Source organism: Chrysoperla carnea, chromosome X (genome assembly GCF_905475395.1).
Source record: "Chrysoperla carnea chromosome X, inChrCarn1.1, whole genome shotgun sequence".
Lineage (NCBI taxonomy): Eukaryota > Metazoa > Arthropoda > Insecta > Neuroptera > Chrysopidae > Chrysoperla > Chrysoperla carnea.
In genome coordinates this window covers 14,776,107-14,801,710 of record NC_058342.1, presented here as the reverse complement: position 1 = coordinate 14,801,710, position 25,604 = coordinate 14,776,107, and the positions used below count along the sequence as shown (strand labels likewise).

Sequence of the window (25,604 nt, the reverse complement as noted above, 5' to 3'; positions counted from 1 at the left end):
CATACAATTATTTATGCATCCATGCAATTCTATAATTAAAGTAGTATATCTTTACCATGGAAACGCCTCCAATAAAACTCACGCACGGTGCGAATAACAAATTTTTTTTCGTAACATCAATATTTTTAAGCGTTACAAACATGGGGTTAAACTTAATATATCTTGATATATTTCATATACATGGTATAAAAATATAGCTGATGTATAAAATATTTTTGAATGTTTCAAAAATTTCATTCATTTATTCTTCTTATAAAAATAAATGTTTTTATCTTTTTCATATCAACATATCTTTTATCAATTTCGAATCAAATTGTTTTCATTTATAATCACGCACAATTTTGGATTAAAAAACTTTAATCATGATAAAAATTTTATATAAAAAGAATTCCAAGTAAGTGAATTTCATACTCAACTAAAATAATTAAATTATTTAACAATAATTAAATAAAAATTATTAAAAATGGCATTCAAACAAGTTTGTACTTCATTGTTGGTAACAGTAGCTTGTTGCACTGTTTTATCAGTGGCAACACCATTGAGTTACTTAAGAGATAACGATCAAAATGGTTCACCATTCTCAAACCAAGGTTCCTTTACTTACTTAAGAGATGATGGCGTAAACCAACCCATTGTTTACCCACAGGTAATTATTGAATTAAACAATTGTCTTAATTCTTGTAATTTTTTTAATTGATTGTTTTACTTTTAATTTTATAGTCAGGACCAGTGAACTATATCAACAACATTGGTAGCTCTCAAGTACAAACCATTGGGTCATATCCAGGTGTGATTAGCAATGTTGGACTCGTTGGAAACAACGTATTCGGTTCTAATATTTTCAACAATGTAAATGGATTATCCTCAATTCAATATCCGGGTTATGCACAGGTAATTTTTTTTCAAATTTTGAACACATTAACAAATTTAAGAAGGCTGACTTCTAAACAACAAAGTTTTTCTTATAATAATCTTAATTTGAAATACTTTGATTCGAAGAAATTTTTAAAATAACCAAAATTTATTTTATAGGCTTTACCAGTTTACAATCAAGTTGTAAGTTACCCAAGTGCTCAACAAGTCTTACCAGTTGCTCAATATGCTGTTCAACAACCAGCTTACATTGGTGGACCAGTAGGATACCCAAACAATAACAATCAAATCACCAACAACCAAGTTGCTCCAGTGGAAGTCAACATTGGTGGTCAACAACCTTGCCCTGGTTACATTGGTAATGGTCCAGTTTACTTTTAATCCAGGATATATTTTGCTAAAATGTTGAGTGTCAGAAAAATTTTGTACAAATATTGTTATTTTGTTTATAAAAAATAAATATATTTTTGCTGACAAATTAATAAATTTTTTTTTTAAATCACCATTTTTTTCATACAATTTTTTTAAATTCTAAACTATTTTTAAAAAAAGTAGCGCAGAAAAGGTGTAAGCTAAGTGAATTGAGTCTTAAAATATTTAAAAAAAAATGCTGTTTTGTTTTAAACATATTATTCAACAAGTGAAAACAAACAATTGACTGAGTTAACTATTGTAATACCATGTATAGACAGTGTTTACGACGCAATTGTTTGTTTATTGACGTCACGTAAATAAAGAAAGATATCCACTCTTAAACAGCCCCACACACATAACTGTTATTTCCATATTAATACAAACTATAAAATTTGCACCTAATTAGCACCCTCGTGGATAAACAGTGATGTTTACAAAAAAAATGTTTCAAACAGAAGTTGTTTATTATTTTATAACATTTTTTACATTCAAATTTTTGTTCTAACTCTAACGGTTTACAATATTGAACCCAAGACCCAATTGACATATGTTGCTCATTTACAAACTCGGCCTCACTTTTTACGACCTGAGCACACACGTAAAAATTTCAACTTGAAATTTTATTTTCGTTTTTGAGTTATCGTGATGACATACGACTGACAGACAGACAGACGGACAACCAGAAATGGACTAATTAGGTGATTTTATGAACCCCTGTACCAAAATTTTACAAACTTGGGACTAAACTTAGTATACCTTAATATATTTCATATACATGGTATAATAAACTGAGTATACCTTGATATATTTCATATACATGGTATAAAAATGCGATGAATATATATATTTATAGTAGATATATTAACAGAATAGATATATTAACAAAAAAAAACTGTGTATTCTCAAAACACAACATTTCTGCCGAAATATTATATCCATACAACCTTTTGTTGAGCAGAAAAAAAATTAGAAAGAAATTGTTTTAGACCCTTAATTTGTTTATAACAATTTAACGGTGAAATCAGGGGCGTAGCTACCGCCGTATCAATGATATGAGGCCGTATCAATGGTAAAGCACATTTATTTTCAATCTATAATTATAATTATATGCATTTTAAATATATTAAATGCAAAAAAATTTTCAATAGATCGGAACCCTATCTCCATATAGTCGCATCAATGAATGTTTTTACTTGGAAGTCCTCAATAACAGCGCCGATTTTGATTTTTTTTTTTTTCAAAATGAATCTTTTTGTATATTCTTTAAAATCAGAAACATTTCAGATGGGGGAAATAACCTGGAGGGGGAATAAACAATGTCGCGATTGATATATCGACTCCCAACCTAAATCGCTAATGATAGAAGTTTGAATATTGATTTTAAACTAGAAATGTCACATAAAAAAGGATTTTTCGAAATTCATTCCCTAAAAGGGTGAAATAGGGGATGAAAGTTTGTATGAAAATATATAAAAACCGTCATTTTTGAATTCAATATACGTAACCGATTTTATAAGTTCTTTCACCTATAGAATGCTACATTATCAACAAGTAAAATGAGCTATATTTTATTTTCAAAAAATTAAGGTTCCGCACCAAAAGTTAAAATCAATTAAATACTGAAACCGACATTTTTGAGTTCACTACGTTACCGATTTTAAAAATTTATTCATCTTTAGAATGCTATATTATCAACAAGTGACATGACCGAATCTTTTCAAAATTATTCGGGATTCGCACTAAAAGTCATGGTCAGGACAATCCATTAAATACTGAACATAAGGGAACTTAAGAGAATTAAAGACTATAACGTGGATACTTACTAGTTATTTATATTTTTTAAACAATATTTTTGCAACTTATATAAAAAATTCATTCTTGCGTGATTTTTTTCCACAAAAAATGTATTTCAACTTAATAGCAATAAAAATTAATTTTAACTTTTAGTGCGGAACCCTAACTTTTTTTGAAAATAAAATACAACATATGTTACTTGCTGATAATGTAGCATTCTATAGGTGAAAGAATTTTTAAAATCAGTTAAGTACAGTTTTATATATTTTCATACAACTTTCCCTATTTCCCCCTTTCAGGAGATGAATTTCGAAAAATTCTTTCTTATGTAACACTTACAGTATAAAGTCCATATCTTCTCGAAATTTCAAACTTCTATCATTAGCGATTTAGGCTGGGAGTCGATATATCAGTCACGACATTGGCTATTCCCCCTCCAGATTATTTCCCCCATCTGAAATGTTTCGGATTTTAAATAGTATACAAAAAGAATCGTTTTGAAAACAAAATCGGAGCTGTTATTGAGGACTTCCTAAGATTGGCTATTTTATGTAATCCTTTATCCGAATAATAGGCTTCTTCCAGCTACTTCCTCCTGGTTCTTTAATTACTCTAAATGTTTTGTCTGTGCTTGCTGAAGGGTTGTGGTCTTTTTCCCACACGTTTTTCTTTTTCGTTTATTACTTACTCTGCTTCTTATTGGTTGTATAGTTAGAAAAAATATTTGACCTATTTCTCATAAAACGAAGGCATTAGTCCTTTTGTACTTTGACGTGTCATATATCTTGTTTTCTTGGATTTATGTTGTTTTGTAGCGACGAAGACAGCTCTCTCTTTTGTTTTTCTTTAGTTACGCTTTCTTTTATAATAAGTTTGACGTATTTTAGATACGCAGCGCCGGATCAAGGGTACAAGTTAATTTAAAAAAAAAGGTGCCTAAAAACGATCTCGCTCTGTCTCGATTTAGGGGTATTTATTTCCCTTCTTCTATGCTTCTTCTAATTTTGGGAGTATATCTCTACTTTCTTCCATAACTTTTATTGAAAAATAATCTTTCCTGTTGAGGTCTTTCAAATTCTTTTTATTTTTCATTATTTCACTTTTTTGCATTAAGTAAGGGCAAAAGATTTGGCCTGGGTTTAACACACTACTTATTTTTCCAAAATTATGCATATTATCTATTTATTTCACAAGTAATTACTTAACCAGGATACTGAGAAAACGACTGATTACGTCTTGACTTTTACCGCTGACACTATCGGGTTGAGTAAGCAACACTGTAATCGACAAGAAAGAAAAGATAGGTGGTTTCTTTGTCTCTTTCGTATGTAAAATGGACTCTGAACGACAACGTCGCTTGACGTATATATACTGAATATTCGCTTGTTTTACAATGAACAGGATCATAGGCAAAAAAAAAGTAAACTTCATTATTTTGGTTTAATTTAGCACTTTAATGTCGTAGTAAATAAAGCACATCACACTTTTTATTAGATTTTGTTCGAAGGCATGGTTTCATCCGGCCCCGCTTCTTTCACTCTCTTAAGATTCTCAGTCCAGTTGATATGAAAGGATCCCGCACACAATTCAATGATTTTTGGCTTCGATTAGAATTTTTTAGAACCATGGATTAAGGTAATTTTGATTATGCTCATCAAAAGTTCAAACTACAGCTCTTCAAAGATAATGCCTACATGAGATATTGATTTTTGGTTTCGATTTCGATTTTTTGAAAACTATAGATTAAGGTAGTTTTGGTCATGCTGATCAAAAGTAATTCTGGACCAATTCTCAAAAAACCCTTGCTTTCCGAGCTACGGCCCTTCAAAAGTTATGCCTGCATGAGATATTTGCAGATTGTCACGTGCACGATTGCATGCTTCCAAAGAAAATAATTTACAAAAAGAAAATAAAGGGTAGAACAAGACAGAAATGGCATTTATAGTATGACTATACAAAAAAAAAATCTTGTCTGAGTCGAAGTAATCAGTTTTTAATGATTGATTCATAAGGGCTTTACACTTTAATCACAAGCCATTTTTCTAACGAGAAAAATAGTTATCGATACACACATAACATTCATAAAAAGAGTGTGTTGAAAATAAGGAAATCTAGAATTTTGGCCCTATGAAGGGCCATATCTAGGAAAAAAAGGGTTGCCAAGGGTTGAGCCTATTGGGTCTTGACATACTCATACTTTCATTTTTCGAACGAGAAAAATCGTTACCGAAATATAAGCAAGATTTATAACACAACAATGTGGAAAATTCGGAACTCTAAATTTGTGCCCTTTGAAGGGCCGTAGCTCTGACGGAAAGGGTTTTTGAGGTTGAATCCATAAGAACTTTTGATCACCATAATCAAAATTTCCTTAATTTATAGTTTTAAAAAAATTTTAAACGAACCCAAAAATCAATATCTCATGTAGGTATAATCTTTGAAGGTTCGTAGCTAGAGAGGAAGGGTTTTCGACGGTTAATTCTACAAAAACTTTTGATCACCATGATCCTACCTTAATCCATAATTTTAAAAAAGTCTTAACCGAAACCAAAAATCAATAAATTGTGTGCGGGGGAAGATACTAAAGGCCAAAAACTCAAAGTTATATACCTATTTTCAACATTCTAGGGAAACGAGATAAACTCTGGAAAAGATTTTGAGTTACGGCATTTGGAGTAAAGCGGATACAATTTTTTTTTTAATTTTCGTAATCTACGTACTCTGAAACGTAAAACCTCAAACACGAGAATAGAAGTTAAAGGATTTACAACCTAAATAGCCGAGCGGTCTAAGGCTTTAGTCTTTGACCGTTTGACTGCTTAGAATTAGGTTGCAGGTTCGAATCCAGGCAGCGGCAGTCTAATCAATTAAAATTATAATTAATGAGGCGGTAGAATTGGTCCATTGTCGTCGCTTGGATAAGAACGAAATAACCGTTAATAAATAATAAATAATATAATTATAGAAACATGAATGTAATTTAATAAAAATGTCACAAAAACGGAGGTTAAACCCTATTATTATTATTATTATTAAAAGATTAATATATGTTACTGATACAGAAATAATGAATGAATATATATGAAATTATTAATGCCTTTTTCAAAATTTAATTCTCAATTTAATATCTAATCTTAATGTTTTTCTTTATAATCACGCACAAATATTGTCAAAAATGCGTTTAAGCATGTTCACATTTGTATATAAAAAGACTTCAAAACATACGAATTACATTCTGAATTTAAAATAATTAAATTATTTAACAATAATTAACAATAAAAATTATTAAAAATGGCATTCAAACAAGTTTGTGCTTCATTGTTGGTAGCAGTTGTTTGTTGTACCATGGCTCAACCATTAAGCTATTTATCAGACAATCAAAATGGTTCACCATTCTCCAACCAAGGTTCACTTACTTACTTAAATGATAATCAAGTGCAATCTGTGTATCCAATTCAGGTAAATAATTTTAAAACAGGATATTTCGCTACTATTTTTATCGATATTCGGAAAAAATACAACCGGAAAAATTAACCGAAAATTTTATTGATCCGTAGATTTGTTGTAATTACGAGTGAGTTGGTTGGGTTGAGTTTGTTTACAATAGAGGAGTTTTTTGGATTCTGGGACACTATTACAGAAATTTTTTTCGGTCTATTTTTTCCGGTCTATGAATTTTGGATATGAAAATGTAAAATTGATCAAAAATTTTATCAAATTATTAAATTAGTACAATATTTTGAAGATAAATTTTTTCTTAAAAATATCAAATTAATTCTTTCAGATATTTTTTTGAGACTATTTGATAATTTTAAAATTTAACAAGTGAAAACAAACAATTGACTGAGTTAATTGTTGAAATACCATTGTTGAGTTATCTTGTTGACAGACAGACGGACAGACGGATAGAAAACCGAAAATGGACTAATTAGGTGATTTTATGAACACCCATACCAAAATTTTGTTCATAGCATGAATATTTTTAAGCGTTACAAACTTGGGACTAAACTTAGTATACCTTGCATATTACATATATACATGGTATAATAATTTATTTATATATTTTAGCACATGTTTATTTGTTTTAAATTTCCAAAAATTGTTTTTTTTGCGCAATAGATGGCAGAAATATGTTTTAATTCTATACTTTAAAGGAATATTTTTAGTTTTTGTTTTTTTTTTTTTAAATTGTTCCTACTAGGATTAAATCCGGAATGTAACCAAGCTCACAAAAAAAGACTTAAAACAAAATAAATTCTAGAAGTTTTCGAACTTAAATAGGTCAAATTTTCTATTAACAACAATATTCCTACAATGATTTGTCCATAAATTAAGCTTAAAATTTTAAATCATTGAATATCGAAAAACTAAACATATTTTCAACAATTTTTCTGAACTTATAGTCTGGACCAGTCAACTACATTAACAACATTGGAAATCCACAAATCCAAACTATTGGTGCATATCCAAATGTAATTAGCAGTGTTGGACTCATTGGAAACAATGGACTTGGTGGTTCCAACATCATAAACAACGTAAACAGTGGTTTATCAACTGTTCAATATCCTGGTTATGCACAGGTAATGTCTTAAACCAGCTACTATACAGTTTAGGTGTAGTTAAAAATAGGAAGCTATAGGGAAAAACAAGTTTCTAACTCCTACACATTGTGATTTATCAAAAAAAATCAAATAAGAAATTTATCATGGGGGCCCGTGGGATTTTACGCTAGTACTGCGAGATAAACAAAACTAAAACTTGAGGCTCAAAATTAGTTAGTGTGGAATTTACGGGTAGAATAAGAATAAGTAAACAAACAAAAAAAAAAACAATATTTTCTCAGTTTTCAGTTATAGAGGTTAATTCATATAAAATTCACTCACTGTCTCAGCTATAGAGGTAACTATGACGATAAAATCCAAAGAACGAATCCCAGATACAGAGGTTTGCTTCGTCCAACTAACAGAGTTAATTTAGTGCCAAAGTGTTGGGACCTCAGCATGAGTTCCACTTATGGAGGTTTCTCGCTTATTCAGGTCCCTCTTAACCAAGGTCCATTGTATATCCAATTTGTTAATCGAAAATATTTAAACAAATTATATTTTGCAGACATTACCAGTTAACCAAATTGTAAGCTACCCAAATGTTCAATCAGTTGTTGGAGGTTCTCAAATCCAAACCATTTCTTCATATCCAAATGCAATCAACAGTGTTGGAATCGTTGGAAATAATGGATTAGGGTCCAACATCATCAATAACGTAAACAACGGTTTATTATCTCCACAATACTCCACCATTTCCCAGGTAATATTTCAAATCACTTTATTTTACCATTTTTCCGATAAACGTCAAGTTCGCTTCCTTTTTAAATCAGATTGGGTTGAAACACTTTAATTCGAAACAATTGGAAAATGATAAAAATTTATTTTACAGACTTTACCAGTTTACAATCAAGTTGTAAGCTATCCAAGTGTTCAACAAGTTTTGCCAGCTCAATATGCTGTTCAACAACCATCAGTTATTGGAGGATCAGTAGGATACCCAAATAATAATCAAATTACCAACAACCAAGTTGCTCCAGTAGAAGTCAACATTAGTGGCAATCCAGGCAATTTTGGTAGACCATGCATCTTATAAAATGTTAAGTGCGAGAAAAACTTTTAAAACTAGTTCTTACTTTATAAAAAAATAAATATTTTTTTGCTGACAAATAAATATAGTTTTTATTTCAAATCACTTTTTTAATAAAAAGATTATAATAAAATAACCCAGAAACCATTAATTCAATTAAAATAAACATTGGACATTGCATCAAATCAGGTAGTTTTGATATGTTGTTTGCAATGTAAAGGCAATGTTAAATCCAAGTTTTCGACTTCAGAAAAAAACCGAATCATCCTGAAAAATAAAAAAATCTCAAAAATTTTGACCTTATTTTAGTTTTTGCCGATTTTGATTTGGAAGGACTGGTTTTTCATCAAAAATTTTAGAATTTATTTTTAGAGAAGGTTAAATCTGCAGCAATTTGAGATCAAGCCGGTTTTTATAGGAGCGATAGTTTCGGAGATACAACTTATAAGGTTATACGATTTTTCGCAAAATTTCATTTTGTAAACCGTTAGAGATAGAACAAAAGTTTAAAAATAAATGTTTCTTATAAAAAAATCAGCAATATTTTTTCGTAAACATCACTGTTTACCGGTGAAGGAGCAAATTAGGCCAAATTTCGGTGTCCATTTTCTCCAAAACTATAATAGATAGGGAATTGAAATTTTTCAGATAGCTTCAACGTGGTCTTATAAAATATTCTGGAAAATAATTTTTCGAAACATTTCAAAAACCAGTGGTGTTTACGAAAAAAGGTCCAAACAAAAGTTGTTAATTTTTTTATAAGAAACTTTTTTTACATTTAAACATTTGTTCTATCTCTATCGGTTTACAAGATGGAATTTTGCGTAAAATCGTGTAACTTGAAAAAATACTAACTTTGAAAAGCTGTATCTTCGAAACTATTCGTTCTATAAAAAGTACCATTTTATCATTCGAGTTTGTAATAAACAATTAGCTCTGATTGTAAATGATATTTTTCTAGATTAATTCTTTATTTCTGCACGATTTTCTGTGAAAGGACAAATTACTGTGTGCTAAAATTTTTTTTATTTCACGTTAATAATAAACTACCAAGGTAATTTATTTTTGGCGTGCGATAAATAAATTTGGCCTCCGCAGTAGGTAATTAACTATTTTGGGCACGAAAAACAGTGCAGAAAGAGAGTACTTATCTTGCATGACAGAAAAAAATTTACTATTTGAAATGACTGTAGGAAATTTGACCCAAGAGTTCTCTCCTCGTCAGTAGATTTTTATGGGAGCAGGTGGAAAATGTTTGTCTGAGTGTACTAAAAAATGTCATATACTTGAGTAATGTGCTTTTTTTATTTACGCCTATGCGTCGGGGAAGAAGTTCCCTACTCCTGGGCACCATGTTGTCTTTATTAAACATTTGAAAAAACTATTGGATTTTATGTTTTGGACAATTATAAACATTTTTTACTTAATCTCACCGTTTTCGAGACATAAACATTTGAAAAAAATATTGCGGAATTTTTCCGAATATTCGTTGTTAACGAAAATAAACATTTTTTCGTGGTTCGAGTCAAAAATTTAATTTGAAAGTCCTAAGATATTATAAATTAGACTATTCTAAGCATTTTTGTACTCTTGACAATTTTCACCAAACCTCATCCTTTTTGATATATATATCGTTTGAAAAAAAACATAACTTTTTTTGCCAAAAATTCGTTATTGACGAAAATGAATTAATTACTAATGAATGATTATTTTGTGATTTTGGTTAAAAATTTTATTTGAAAAAAATATGGCATTTTATTTTGAACCATTCTAAAGACTTTTTGACTTTTGACACTTTTTGCTAAACCTCACCGTTTTCGATATATAAGACTTCGAAAAAAAAATCGCATATTCTGGCCACAATTTCTGGTCTCAAGCACTCACGCATATAGCATTTTTGAGTACACTCAGACAAACATTTTCCACCGGCTTCCATAAAAATCTACTGACGAGGAGAGAATTCCTCAGTTAGAGGGTGTTTTTGGTTTCATTTCCTCGATTAAATACATTATTACGAATAACTTAAGAATTACATCTATATTGAAAGTAGGTAAAATGCTAAATTTTTAGATTTTAACTATTAATATTCAAATCTAACTTTGTTTCTTTTTTCCGCGAGCTCATTCCTTCAATCAAAGCGGTATATCTTCAGAAGAAAACCATGCAATACCGAACAAATAGCAACAAGAACACAAGATAAACAGCAATAGATCGGACATGGATATGGGACGGAAATGGAATATGCTCTTCTGGAATTGTAATGGTTTTAAAAACTTTTTAAACATGGATACCTATGAACAACAAAGAATAGCAAAGTTTGAGGTTATTTGTATTTGTGAAACGTGGGTGTATAGTGATATAAGTGAAAGGTTCCCCGGTTTAGAAAATTATCAATTATTCAGTGTAAAAGCCACTAAAGTAAAAACTCAAGGCCGTGCAAGTGGAGGTCTATTGGTGCTTGTCAAAAAACACATTATATGTTTATTAATTAACCAATGTGAGCATTGGGTGTCACTCAAGCTAACTTTAGGACATAAATCATATGTCATAATTTTCGTTTATTTCAAACCTTCTCTAGACATTGATTTTATTATTGACTCACTCAACGATCATATCCTCTCGATTTATAATAATTTCAATAAAATTCCTGTACTTCTGATAGGCGATATGAACTGCAGAGTCGGTTTACTGGGTCAAACCGATAAAGAAATTTTTGAGCTAACCAATCTAAACGAAGTGAGGAGTTCCTTAGATAAGGTTGCCGGTAGAAAAGGAAAGCTGCTAACTGCCTTTCTAGAGGATGCTGGTTTTAATATTATAAACGGCAGGTCAAAATCCGATGATAGGGGACAGTTTACATTCCACAACTCCAATGGACACAGTTTGTTGGATCTTGCATGGGCAAATGATTTGGCATTATTGGAAATATTTGATTTTAAAGTAAGCGATTTTATATTAAAGTCAGATCACTTGCCCTGTATAGTAACGTTAAATAATACTGATAAGAAACAATCGCACAGAGTAGTAAATCATGTCCCTCAAACTTATACTTGCAAGAACCTAAAGTGGAATGATGATAATGCTGAATCATATATTGATAGATTAAATGAGTCTGAATGTGCACTTGATAAATATTCAGCCAGTGATATTTACAACGCGATAGTTCAAAATATTACAAGTACAGCTCAAAACTGCGACATGGTTCAAGAGAGAACAATCTACATCACCAATACTTGCACTATTAAAAATAATAAACCTTGGTTTGATGAAGAGTGCAAAGTCCATAAAGCAAAGGTTAAAAATGCGTTCAGGCAGGCAAAGCTTTCTCATTTTGATATGACAACATCTGATGGGTATTTGGCTGTCAAAAAAAACTATAAAAAGCTAGTCAAAAAGAAAAAAAACTCATACTTTGACTTAATTAGAGACAGGTTAGGAAATGTAAAGGACGGAGGACAGTTTTGGAAAGCGGTAAATGACCTAAAAAGAAAATATAAGCTTAAATCTGATAACATATCTCTCGAAACGTGGCAAACTTACTTCAATACTCTATTTCCGCCCAAAATTCCCACAGACTATATTTTCTTGGATGTTCTTCATCCTTCTCTAGACGTGCCATTTCGTAAACATGAATTATCCAAAGCCCTACAGCATATCAAAGTAGGTAAGGCCCCAGGAGTAGATTTAATCTCAAATGAATTTTTAAAAAATTTACCAAGTAAATGGCAAAATGTTCTACTAAATATGTTTAACGAAGCCTTCAATTCTGAAAAGGCTCCCATACATTGGTCCATTGGTAAACTGTGTCTTATATACAAAAAAGGTGATATGAATGACCCTAACAACTATAGAGGTATCACTCTGCTAAACAGTATCACTAAGATTTATACGTACATGCTTAGCGAAAGATTACAGCAATGGGCACAATTGTCTAATGCCATTCCAGAGAACCAGTCAGGATTCAGAAAAGGAAGAGGTTGCCTGGATAACATATTTGTTTTAAATAGTTTAATAAATGATCATCTCACAAAAGTTAAAGGGAAATTGTTTGTAGTATTCGTGGACTTAAAAAAGGCTTTTGATACCATAAACCATTCCTGCCTTTGGTATAAATTACATGCATTGGGTATCAGCAGGAAAGTGATATCTGTGATTTCCAACCTATATAGTAATGCGAAAATTATTTTTACTACCAGAAATCATGAATGTTTAAACATCCACATCTCGCAAGGAGTTCTGCAGGGAGATTCGCTAAGTCCACTTCTTTTTAATTTTTTTATGTCGGACCTGCAAGACTACTTCGAACAAAATTTAATAAGGGGAGTTGAATTAGATGAACGTACGTGTGTGAGTCATTTGTGTTACGCTGATGATACCACGCTTTTAGCTAACTCTGCAAAACAACTGCAAGAAAGCCTTCACGTCTTTAACAATTATTGTGTTGCTAACAAACTTATTATCAACCCTGAAAAAACAAAGGCAATGGTGTTCAGAAAAGGTGGTAGGCTACAGAGTGATACTCAATTCCGCATTGAAAATAACGCTATTGAAATAGTGAGAGCATTCAACTATCTAGGAGTTATATTTACTAGCTCGGGCACTTTCACAGAAGCGGCAAACACTGCGATTAAAAAAGGAAACGTAGCTATTGGAAGCGTCAGGGAGCTATTTGTGAAAGCCAGATGTAACTCTGAGCTAGCTAGAAATAGGCTTTTTACTACAATTGTCACCTCAACAACATTATACGGTGTAGAAGTGTGGGGTCTGAGGCATCTAAGTGAATTAGATAGGGTGCAAAGTTGCTTCTTCAAAAGAATCTATAATTTACCACGTAATACGCCACATTATATGATTCGCAAAGAACATAGTAGAGACCACTTAGGAGCGTATGCTCTTGCTATGGTTTTGAATTGGTGGAGCAAACTTCTTGCCTGTTCTGACACTAGGTTTGTGAAAAAATGCTACTTACACCTACTTCATAACGCAAATAGTGATAGCGTTATTATAAAATATAACTGGGTATCCCAACTAAAACAAATTGTTTTAAGCTTAGGGTTTGAGTCAATCTGGGCTAGTCAAAGTCTACATGAACTGAAAGAAAACCAACAAGCCATGGTCCAGAAATACATAGAAAATATAAAAGAACAGGATGATTCAAGAATTCTTGAGTCTTCTTATTCTTCCCTATACAAATATCTTCTGTCAAAATCATGCGACTATCTAACTTTGCCCATTAACATAGAACACATGAGGTTAATTGTCCAACTGCGCCTAATGGGAAATTTACACATCAGGCTCCTATTAAGAGGAGTGGTTTACGAGTGGAGCAGCCAGGAGGAGTGTCAGATCTGTAATACCAGGGAAAATGAGACGCTAGAACATTTTATCCTGAAGTGTCCAGTTTTAGCACATTTGAGATTCGCATATTTGGGAGAGATAGTCAACAAACAATCATTGAACCCACTAGCCGAATTGCTTTCTCACTCTGGACCTAATGAAGTCAACAGATTGTTCTTTTTTTGTATGAATGCTTTAAAGCTTCGAGCTTTTTCTCTAGAAGAATAAGAAACTAACATCTGTGTTGTTTCAATTAACTTTGTGTTTGATCAAGGTACACAGTGCTGTGATTGTGATGGTATCTTTTATTATTATTATTACTGTGGTTATTGTTACTGTTATTGTTGTTAGTGTTATTATTGCTATTATTGTTATTTTTGCTATTTTTGCTATTGTTGCTGTTATTTTTGCTGTTATTCTTGCTGTTATTTTTGCTGTTATTTTTGCTGTTATTGTTATTGTTATTATTATTATTATTAGTATTATTATTATGTTTTTTTTTTCTCGGATGATATTCCTTGAATTTAATTTTATACTTGCTATGTTTTATTTTCTTATCAATTTCATAATTCAATTCAATCAAATTTTATATTTATTTTTCTATTTAATTTTTAGGATTAATATATGATTGTGTTTCTCTTTTTTTTTTTTCTTTTTGCTGATTTTTTTTTAATCAAGCAATAATAGATCTTTTCTGTATGATAAATGTCATCTCCTGTAATAATCTAATGGATTTAAATACAGTAATTTATTATTATTATTATTATTATTATTGTTTCTTTTTTATAAGATCACATAATTTTTTTATTTATACCAGACTAAATAAGAAACCAATTATTTATTGCAAAATTCACAGATTTTTTCAACCATCATAAATTAAAGAAATAAATTTTATTATAGTTTAAATTTGTCTTTTTGGAAGACTTTATTTTGCTTTAAAAAGAAAAACTTTATCTATGAGATGTAAAATCAAATAATTATTACAAAAACAAGTACAGAAAAAGACGGCATACAATGGTCTAATTGCAAAATGTAAGAAGTATTTCCCAATGATCCTAAAGACTGTAATTAAAAAAATTGTACCAATGAAAGGATCGTCATGATCTTTCGATCATGTTTTTTACTAAATTTAAGAATTCTTGAAACGTATCATAATCCATGTAATAAAAATTTTTTAAAACAGCGAGTTCTGTTAGTTAAATATGTTTTAATAATCTTAAATGTGTAAATTCTTCCATTTTTTGTAGCCAATCTTTTGCCTAAACAATTTTCTTATGTTAAGGAACATAATTCTTGCCATTGAAGCAATTTTTTGTTTGCTTTTTGAGCATAAAAATTAAAAGGGTAATGAAATGTAAAAAAACTTTATTGATATTATGTCAATATTAATTTAATTACAAACTGGTCAGTTATTAAAAAATCATCTTAATATTATTAAACAATATACCAAGTGTTTTTGTACCATCTAGGCATATACATATCTGTAGTATGACAGTATACATCCGTTTAGTAATGCATCTAAGCGAGAGGTATTATATACATGTATTTAACATTAGTTGGGAGACGCTTGGAGAGTGGAAGTTTTTTAGATAATTAATAATATTTGTATGCAACAAAACTCCCACTCTCTGCATGCATACAACAAAAGTCTTGTGTATCGTATCTGTAGCCTTACAATATATGTATATAATACCTCTCGCTTAGATGCATTACTAACGGATGTATTCAGTCATACTACAGACATGTATATGCCTAGATGGTACAAAAACACTTGGTATATGATAATATACACAATCCAAACGAACTATAGTGCTACACCAGGCATCGACAACCTGCGACTCGAAAGCCACATGCGGCTCTTTGGATGTAGGTAAAGCTGCGGCCCTTTAATTCCACACACAATATTATTATTATTTTTTTTTTTAATTGAAATCGTTCTGGATATATTAACGAGCCGAAATAAAAATAATAATAAACCGACAAAATCACTCTCAGTGGCGGATCTACCCATATATGATAGGATCTGCCCTATCAACTAATCTATGTATATTAAATGTATATAAGCGATTTACCACTGACTGACTCATCACGAAATTTCCGAAACTATCGGTCCAATTAAGTTCAAATTTCGCATACTTACCTCTTTCGTGACATAGACGTTCACTAAAAACGGATTTTACGGAATTCCTATCCCAACGGATTTTCTATAGTTTATAAGTCTGTAGATACAGTCATAGATGTAGAAGATACTGTTCATTATCCTGTCGAGTTTCTACACACACTCAACCCACCGGGAACACCACCTCATATTCTTCATGTAAAAATTGGTGCACCAATAATGTTGTTGCGTAATTTCAATCCCCTAAAATTGTGTAATGTCACCAGACTACACGTAAAAACCATGCAAAGAAACGCTATCGAAGCAACAAATTTTACAGAAAAGTATGAAGGTGAAAGTCTATTCATTCCGAGAATCCTTCTGATTCCATCGTACTATCATTTTTAATTTAAGCGTTTGCAGTTTCCAGTAAAATGTTGCTTTGTGATGACTATCAATCAAGCACAAGGTCAGAGTTTAAAATTAACGGGTGTAAACTTACGAAGTGACTGTTTTTTTCATGGTCAATTTTATGTGGCGTGTTCAAGAGTGAGTTCACCTGAGGATCTCATTGCTCTCCAACCAGATAAACGTACGAAGAATGTTGTTTACAGAGAAGTTTTGTGAATGTAAGTAAAGTATTTTACAGATTTACATATCTTTATCCATTATTATGAGTTTCATATACATGAAATGTTATTAAATGTTAAAATTAAGAGAAATAAATTAATGTGATGAAAAATGGAAATGTAGTTGTTAATTATAAAAATTGTCATACATAAAAAGTAAAGGACGTAAAAATATAATTGATTTAAATATCATAAATTTAAAAGGATTATAAATTTAATTTAATATATAAAAATAAAAAATTATCAAAATTTGTTCTTAGTTTTATGGTGACAATTTTTTCGTGGTGTAGGCCTGCTGGGGATCTCGTCACAATAAATAACGGAAACATCCTAATACACAGTATCTTATGGGTGATGTGGAAATCTGTGTATTCACTGACTGGCACTATTTTTTCCTACTTAAAATTTGAAAAATTTAAAATCAATATCAAATCGAAATTAGGCATCTCGTTAATAAAAGAAGGATAGATTCACATCCAAATGGTTGGTGTGCCCAGCAAAGCGGGCGGGAATCAGCTAGTGATTTAATAAAAAAAAACATGAATCGCTTTAAATAGTTATTGTTCCTAATTTCATATTCAACCCTATCTAAAAATTGGGGGGGGGGGCATTTTAATTTGTTTAAAAATTCGTTCGTTTCAAAGCCTGTAGCAAAAAAATCCTAGTGAAGTAGGTAGAAAAGTACTTGTGGAAATCAATTTACATACCCCTATTTAGATTCCGTTATCAATGAGCCAAATATCGGTAAATGAACCAAATGAATACCGAAACTGGAAAAAGGGAAAACAGAATGTGAAAATAACTCCGCCATACCAGAGTCGGTAGCTCATCTCATTCAAGCCAGCGACCAAGATTTGTAGAGTAACCCTTCTAGCCAGCGTATCTACTGCAGAGAGATCGTTTTCTACACCTCATGGGGTAAAATCTTGGTTGTGTGCCTAAATGGGACAGGAAAGAACACTCGGTCTTGCTTTCCTAATCATTTGGAAATCGATCATATGATCAACGCTTTCGCGAAAAAAAACGAAGGCTTGAATTAAGAAAATAACCTAAATAAAATGATTTAATGTTAAATTTATACTGGCGTTCAATTTGATATAAAGTTGTAAAAGTAAAAGTCTAGATTTGACACTGTGATATGTAAGCAATCGCACATTTACTTTTGTAATTTTTGTGAACGAACAAACTAACATTTTACAGGTTTATTAATTTACAAATACACTGTACAAAATCTTGGTCAGGTCATATATTTTGTTAACATCTCCTTTTTAGAAATGCACTATATCGATCATGCGCACTATATCGTTCATACTCCGATTTGCATTCGGCCGAATTTCAGGTGCTGTACCGTGCCAATCACCTTTTTTGAGCGCCGGATCCGCGCTTGACTACTCTAGCACTCATAGTAAATCCTCTCAACATAAATAGTAACGAAATTCACATTGAGCCATTTGGCGCTGATGCCAGATCTCTAACAATGCAATTGATCGATTTAACAAGTAAAGTTTTATGGAGTGAAAAATTTATAGAGTTGAAAAGCAAGTTGTAAAATAGTTATTGAAATAAATACCACGATACTCAAAATACCAAAATAATACTCGAATTTCTCACCATTTCAATCCTCAGTACAAAGCGACAGGAGGTGATAAAAATTTTTGGCAAATAGATTCCAAAACTCGAAAGTACAAGTTTTCTAATGAGCATGATAAGATTTTAGATAACACCTTTTTTATAAATTGGCGGCCAGGTGAACAAACGCCTAAAAAATGGAAAAATTAAAGATTGTTTGTATGTCCCCGATTTTCCCTAAAACTAACCATTGACCTTCGGTAGGGGATTATGTCATTGGGTAGCCCTTAGGCTCCCATTGTGAATAAGGGAGTTTGGTGGGGGTGGAATTAAAAATGATCTAGGAATTCATAGAAAATAGATAAAAAAAATAGTTCTAATAGTACAATAGGCCCCACTGTCAATAGTACAATTTTCACTAGATGGCGCTACTGGCGCAAATGTCTTTCGATTTTTCTCGAAAATTCTGGAATGTTCCATGGATTTCTATCGAATTTTCTAGAATTTTCTCGAACATTCTGGAATGTTCTATGGATTTCTATCGAATTTTCTAGAACTTTCTCGAATATTCTCGAATGTTGTATGGATTTTTATTGAATTTTATCAAACTTTCTCGAACAATCTGGAATGTTCCATGGGTTTCTGTCGAATTTTCTAGAATTTTCTCGAACATTCTGGAATGTTTTATGGATTTCTATCAAATTTTCTAGAATTTTCTCGAATATTCTGGAATGTTCCATGGGTTTCTATCGATCTTTCCCTTACTTTTCCGTACAAACAGAGAGTGTAGACATAATATTGGGATCGGCCAAAAAAATTTTACTGTTCCGTACACACAGAGAGAATTAAAAAAAAAGTCTTTCATTTAACAATTTTGATATTTAAATGTGCAAAAACAACCCAGCGAAGCGGGTTTAACAGCTAGTTATGTTATAACTTGACAATATAAAACGAAAAATAAGAATACAATTGTTCGATATCTGGCTTAATTTTCAAAATATCGAAAATTTTCTAGTTTTCTTTAATTAAACAGCTTTCGATAATTCGAAAATCAAGACAGATATCGAAAATTTTATTCTTATATCACCTTCATCAAGTTGACAATAAAATAAAAATAATTTTAACCCTAAATCTAGCCTGCTCGTACATCGCTTGATGAATGGAGTCACTTGCTTTTTTTTCTATGTCATTGCTAAAATGTTTACTTTCTATTAAAAAGTGGTGTTTTTTAATGGTTTTCATTCGTGCCAAGTAAAAATTAGCAAAAACTTTCTAAATATGTCTTTTTTTTGAGATTTTTCCATAAAAACAATGTATTTTATATCGATTTTCAATTATTTTTTTCTTAAAAATTTTCTTGGATACCTAAGGTGAAATTTTAATCACATATTCTTGGAGTATAAGTTTACCTATAAATATATTATAAATATAATAAAGTATTGCGATCGAAAAAAAATCAATATCGGGGTTTCAACGGAAATACACGTTTTGAAGGTCCCTGATTCCAAAAAAGTGGTTTTTAAAAAATATTGCGCCGCCGGTATGTCGGTATGTCTGTTACTAAGCTGGAGCCTTCAATTTCCAATCGATTTTTCTCAAACTCGATACATAGATCCAGTTTGGTCATAATTCTAGACATTTTTTACATTTTTTCCCTAGACCTTTTTTCAAGGGTACTTCCCTCTAGGCAAAACAGGATTTTTGGGGTTTACTCAAAAACGGCTCTAACGATTTGGATTAAACTTGGCACAAAGCTAGACCTTAAGGTGTTCCTAGGATTGGTATAAGTTACATATCCGGGAAAATTTGAGAGGCCCACACCCTAGGGAAAACCTTTCCAAACACAGGAAAATGGGATTTTCTAGAGAAATTGAGGGGACAGCAGTGACACTTCGTATCAGGGTTTATATCAACAAGGTCCTAGGTTTGATATAACTCTCCCTTGGAGCCGTGGACCTGGAGGGGTGAAATAGTCAAAAGTAGTCAAATCAACCCTACTCAAAATTGATCAAATATTATTTAAAATGTCTTTTTAAGTAACTTTTGTAACTTGGTAATTTTTTTACCAAACTGCATCCTTCTAAATATTATATTAAATCCAATAAATACCTACCTAAGCCTGTAATCTCCGATGTTTCGGACCGTCTAATTTTTTTTTTTTTTTTTTGCTGAATAAGAAAGTCCTTTTAAACAAAATACTTTTTTTGTTAGATTAACCAAATCGCAAACGGTATCTTTATCAATTCTTAATCAAATTTATTTTTATTTACAATCACGCATAATTATTAAAATGCGTTTAATCATGTTCATGATTTTATATAAAAAGACTTCAAAACAAATTAATTACATATTCAATTAAATATTTTTAATTATTTAACAATAATTAAAATAAACAAAAAAAATTATTAAAAATGGCATTCAAACAAGTTTGTACTTCATTGTTGGTAGCAGTAGCTTGTTGCAGCGTTTTATCGAAGGTAAGTCCGAATGTTAACCACAGATTTAAATTTTTTCTAAATTAAATTTTTTTTGTAGGCCCAACAATTGAGTTATTTATCAGACAACAATCAAAATGGTTTTCCATTCGGAAACCAAGGATCCCTTACTTATTTAAACGATAATACCGCAAATCAATTGCAGTCATTGTACCCAATCCAGGTAAATTCCTTCATAGAAAATGTTCATATATTTTTTACGTTTTATTTCTTTATATAGGGTGAGCTTTTTAAAGTAGTATTGCAGTATCGAGATTTACAGTTAAATAATTTTTTTTTTTTAATTTACTAAAAAGATCATAATTCCCTTAGTTTACAGAAAATAATTTGATTTTTTTATCGTACCGTAAACATATGTAAAAATACACGGGCTCTTATGATTATTTTTGTTCTATTTTACCGGAAATGGTTTATGTATGCAAAATTGGCACAGTTGACTTATAGTAAAAAAATATCTGGCTGCATTAAATAGCATTAAAAACGAATTTTTGTTTAATTTCAACATGATTTACCGTACACTTTTTTTTTTAAATTAATTTTTTTAACTTGGCGTTTGTCTTTATTTTTTCATCTACAGCCCAATTTGGGGAGATAATGTTTTCGGAGAGTGGCGGAAGATAATGTTTAAGGGTTGACAAAGGAGAAGTTACCAACTAGACCGGCGAAGAAGGGCTCCACAAGGGGGTCCGAAGTGCATTTACAAAAACTAAAAAAGAGAGGGGGAAAAGACCAATTTGCATAAAAGGACCAATTTGCTAAAAAAATATCCCTATTTACGGATTTTGCCCACTGGTCTTTTTGCTTAAATCAGTCACTATTTTCGGCTAAACGCAATGGACAAGAAAATTTATATACATGTGCATGAGTTATTTTGTTCATTATCGGTTCAGTTTTACGAACTCTCTTCACAAATTGAACTGAAGGCATTTTTTTTGAAGCCGTCCGAACATTTACCCGAGCTTTAAGTCTTTTAAAATTAAATTTATTTTTACAGGCCCAACAATTAAGCTACTTATCAGACAACAATCAAAACGGTTTCCCATTCTCAAACCAAGGTTCCTTTACTTATTTAAGAGATAATGGCGCTAATCAAGTACCTGCAGTATACTCAGCACAGGTAAATTTCATAAAAAAAAACAATTCATTTGAGGGTAAATACGGTACATTCAAGTCCAAAAAAATATGCTCGTACACTATTTGTGACAACAGGCTCAATGCTTAGAAATCGTGTGTATAATTTATACATATATAAATTATACACACACACCTGCATATTTGTAAATCGTTATTTTTGTGTTTATATGTTTATAAAGACTGGCAAGAACCATTTTCTTGTTACAAAAATATCATTAAGGTATTAATAATTTGATTGCGGTCGAGTCGAATCTTACTAAATCTCACTTCGGGGAGAGGGGAGGGAGGTCTTGGCAAATATCACATAATTTTTTTAGCAGAAAATGTTGTAAAATTAAATGAAAGTAAAAAACGTATCTTGAATCAAATATGGCAAAATCTGACACAATTATATTTATTATATTTGTCAGAACGCCACAGAGCAACATAGTAGCTCTTCGATTGTTTAACCGCTATTGACATCTCACCAAGGGGGAAGGGGGTAAAAAAGTTTTGTCACATTCTATGCAGCGGTCCTAGAAAGTTTTATGGCTTGTGTGTGCTTTTCTAACAAAGGTCTTTCGCTTAATAAAGTTTATTTCCATGCATGGCTCCCCACTACCTGGTTTTAAAATTATATACTCGAATATCGAAACGCAAAAATAGATAAAAAAAATTTAAATTATAGTCTGGACCAGTCAACTACATTAACAACATTGGAAATCCACAAATCCAAACTATTGGTGCATATCCAAATGTAATTAGCAGTGTTGGACTCATTGGAAACAATGGATTTGGTGGTTCCAACATCATAAACAACGTAAACAGTGGTTTATCAACTGTTCAATATCCTGGTTATGCACAGACCTTACCCGTTTACAATCAAATTGTAAGCTATCCAAGTGCTCAACAAGTCTTACCAGTTGCTCAATATGTTCCACAACCATCAATCGTTGGAGGATCTGTAGGATACCCAAACAATAACAACCAAATTACCAATACTCAAAGCGCTCCAGTAGAAATCAACTTTGGAAGTCAACAACCTTGCCTTCAAAGCACCCTTAGATCTTTACTTTAATCTAGGATCAATTTAATCTAGATTCTAGGATAATATTCAAGGAATATTTCCTAGAATTGCCATGTCATAAAATTTAGTGCACAAATTTTTATTTTTGTTAAGAAAATAAATATATTTTTGCTCACAAATAAAGAACATTGTTTTTTAAATCAAATATTTTCATTTTGTCAATTATTCCTCAATGAGTTTCATCTCAAAATAAAATTTGTAAAAGATTGAATTTGTTTGTTTCAAAGCATATAGATTTCAATAAATTATTCAATAGAAAACTGTCTTTCTGGATTTTGTCTTTTTCGAATCACTCCCTATTTCTAAATAAAATAACTTTCAACTAATGTAAAAAATTTTTTCTCTAAATTTGGTTTCCATATCCAAAAATTCCATATTCAAATCCCATCATATCCAAAAATCAAGTTAAAGTAATTTAAAGTAAGTTAGATAAAACAATACTATGCGTTTAAAGAATTCCACTTTACTTTTAATTTTTTTTCGACTTTTTTTTTGAAAAATAACTTAGAATTCGAAATAACGCAACATATTGTCTTTATTTTATTAAATTTACATTAAAAAAGTTCCACAAAATAGACCTACAAAAATTGATGAATTAGCCAATTTAGTTTTATCCAAAAAATGTATATGAAAAAATTCATCTTTACCGGCGATAAGTGCCAGATTTTAGACTCAGTTGGACTATCAAGCATACAGTGCAATACTAGTCGAGTCGTATCGATGTCAAAATTATCATATTTCAGGCAGAAAATTAATGACGACAATTTATTAACTTTTTTTATATTAAACAAGTGATAAAAAAACAATTGACTTAATTAATTGTTGAAATGCCATGTATAGAAAGTGTTGGTGACGCAATCGTTTGTTTTTTCATGTTAAGAAGTAAAGAAAGATATCCACTCTTAGATAACCACACATTCATAACTGATTTTCCATATAATACATACTATAAAATTTGCACCTAATTTGCGCCCTCGTGGATAAGCAGTGATGTGTACAAAAAATGTATCAAACAAAAATTGTTAATTTTGTTAAAAGAAGCATTTTTAACATTTAAACTTTTGTTTATTCTCTAACGGTTTACAAAATGGGTCCTACAGACCCAAGAGCTAATTGATCTAAGCTGCTCATTTACGAACTCGACCTCACTTTTTACGTCCTAATTACGCTATAAAAGATCAGCTTGATATCTTTTTTCGTTTGTGAGTTATCGTGATGACAGACAGATAGACAGGCAACCGGAAATGGTAAACCTTGGTATATTTCATATATATGGTATAAAAAGAGTGCTAAATACAATAGTGATTAAAAAATTATGCGAAGTCTGCAGGGCTTCTTTCTTAAAAATTATTATATTTAGCAGCAATTTTCATTGTTTTGAAGAAAAACCGCTAAAAAAAAAGAAGTAAAGAGGTAAAAACTTAAAATTTTGAGAAAATACGTCATTTACGATTAGTTGCAACCTTTTAACCCTAACCGTTCAATTATTATAAACAAGTTAAGGATAAAAAATTAACATTTTCTTTCTAATTTATTTTTCTGCTTAATAAAAGTTTGTATAGATGTTGTATTTTGGTCAAAATATTGTGTTTTGCTCATAGATTACACAGTCTTTTTTGTTATAATATCTCACGTATTTTGCAATTGTTTAAAAAATGTCTTATAAACAAATTAGTTAGTTTGCGATTCTCTGTGGCATTTTTTGAACTTCCCACTCTGAATGACCATAAATATAAATACGAACTAACAATTGCATTTTTAAGCATAAAATCTTTCTCAAAAATTTTATCCTTTACTCCCTGCCATCTCTCAGAACATAAACGGCTAGTAAGCAAATTGAATTGCTCGGCTCAAAAAAAATCATATCATGACGAAACGCACGGCAAATGGAAGATAAAAAAATACGAAAAATTTTAAGCGTAAGTGGACCTCAATCTTATTAACAGAACCGATGATGTCGACTTTGGATTTACAGCACATTCGAATACTTTTATACTGGTTTTAAGTTGAGTTATTGAAACTCGGAAAATAAGTTTTACCGATAAGAAAAAAAAATTGCTTCAAGCAAAAAATGTTGGGTGTGTAGAAACATATCTTATGCAGACATTAAACTTTACCTCCATAACTGGCAATCGATAGATGAAAACTAAATTAGAAAGTTGTTGTTGATTAAAAAGGTAACATTTTTTGTTCGAAACATTTTTTCGAAAGCCGAATAGAGGCAATAACGGATTGAAAAGTTTTACCCAAAATTGTATTTTCGTATAATTGTTGGAATTGTTGTCATTATAATAAAGAACAACTTTCTAATTTAAAGCGTTTGTCCAATCTTTGTCAGTTAAGAATCAAAAGCACCCTGTATATACTAACTCGCCTCGTGAGGAATTCCGCAGTGCAATACCCATGGCTAAAAACAGGCTAAAAAAATTTACTTTTACATAACATAATGAACACAATAAAAACATTATTATTATTTCTCTAACCTGTTTTTCCTAAGCGGTACAATTTAGGTAGTAAGTCTATTTTTTTTAAATGTAAAATGTATGGGGTAACTCATGGAATTT

General features: G+C 31.0%; 3 protein-coding genes across 3 annotated transcripts; all 3 read left to right on the top strand.

Annotated features, from left to right (window-relative positions):
- The first annotated feature begins 423 nt into the window (after positions 1-423).
- On the top strand, positions 424-1,342 carry LOC123302402. The gene is made up of 3 exons (XM_044885326.1): positions 424-646; positions 721-891; positions 1,033-1,342. The coding sequence occupies exons 1-3, from the start codon at positions 464-466 to the stop codon at positions 1,252-1,254; spliced, it is 576 nt and encodes a 191-aa protein (XP_044741261.1). The 5' UTR covers positions 424-463; the 3' UTR covers positions 1,255-1,342.
- Positions 1,343-6,330: 4,988 nt separating this feature from the next.
- On the top strand, positions 6,331-8,739 carry LOC123302386. Its single transcript, XM_044885304.1, has 4 exons — positions 6,331-6,540; positions 7,485-7,661; positions 8,191-8,385; positions 8,515-8,739. Exons 1-4 carry the CDS (start codon positions 6,373-6,375, stop codon positions 8,716-8,718), a joined length of 744 nt encoding a protein of 247 aa, XP_044741239.1. The 5' UTR covers positions 6,331-6,372; the 3' UTR covers positions 8,719-8,739.
- An 11,959-nt stretch (positions 8,740-20,698) lies between these two features.
- On the top strand, positions 20,699-23,129 carry LOC123302387. The gene is made up of 4 exons (XM_044885305.1): positions 20,699-20,822; positions 20,881-21,003; positions 21,835-21,957; positions 22,642-23,129. The coding sequence occupies exons 1-4, from the start codon at positions 20,757-20,759 to the stop codon at positions 23,029-23,031; spliced, it is 702 nt and encodes a 233-aa protein (XP_044741240.1). The 5' UTR covers positions 20,699-20,756; the 3' UTR covers positions 23,032-23,129.
- The last annotated feature ends 2,475 nt before the right edge of the window (positions 23,130-25,604 follow it).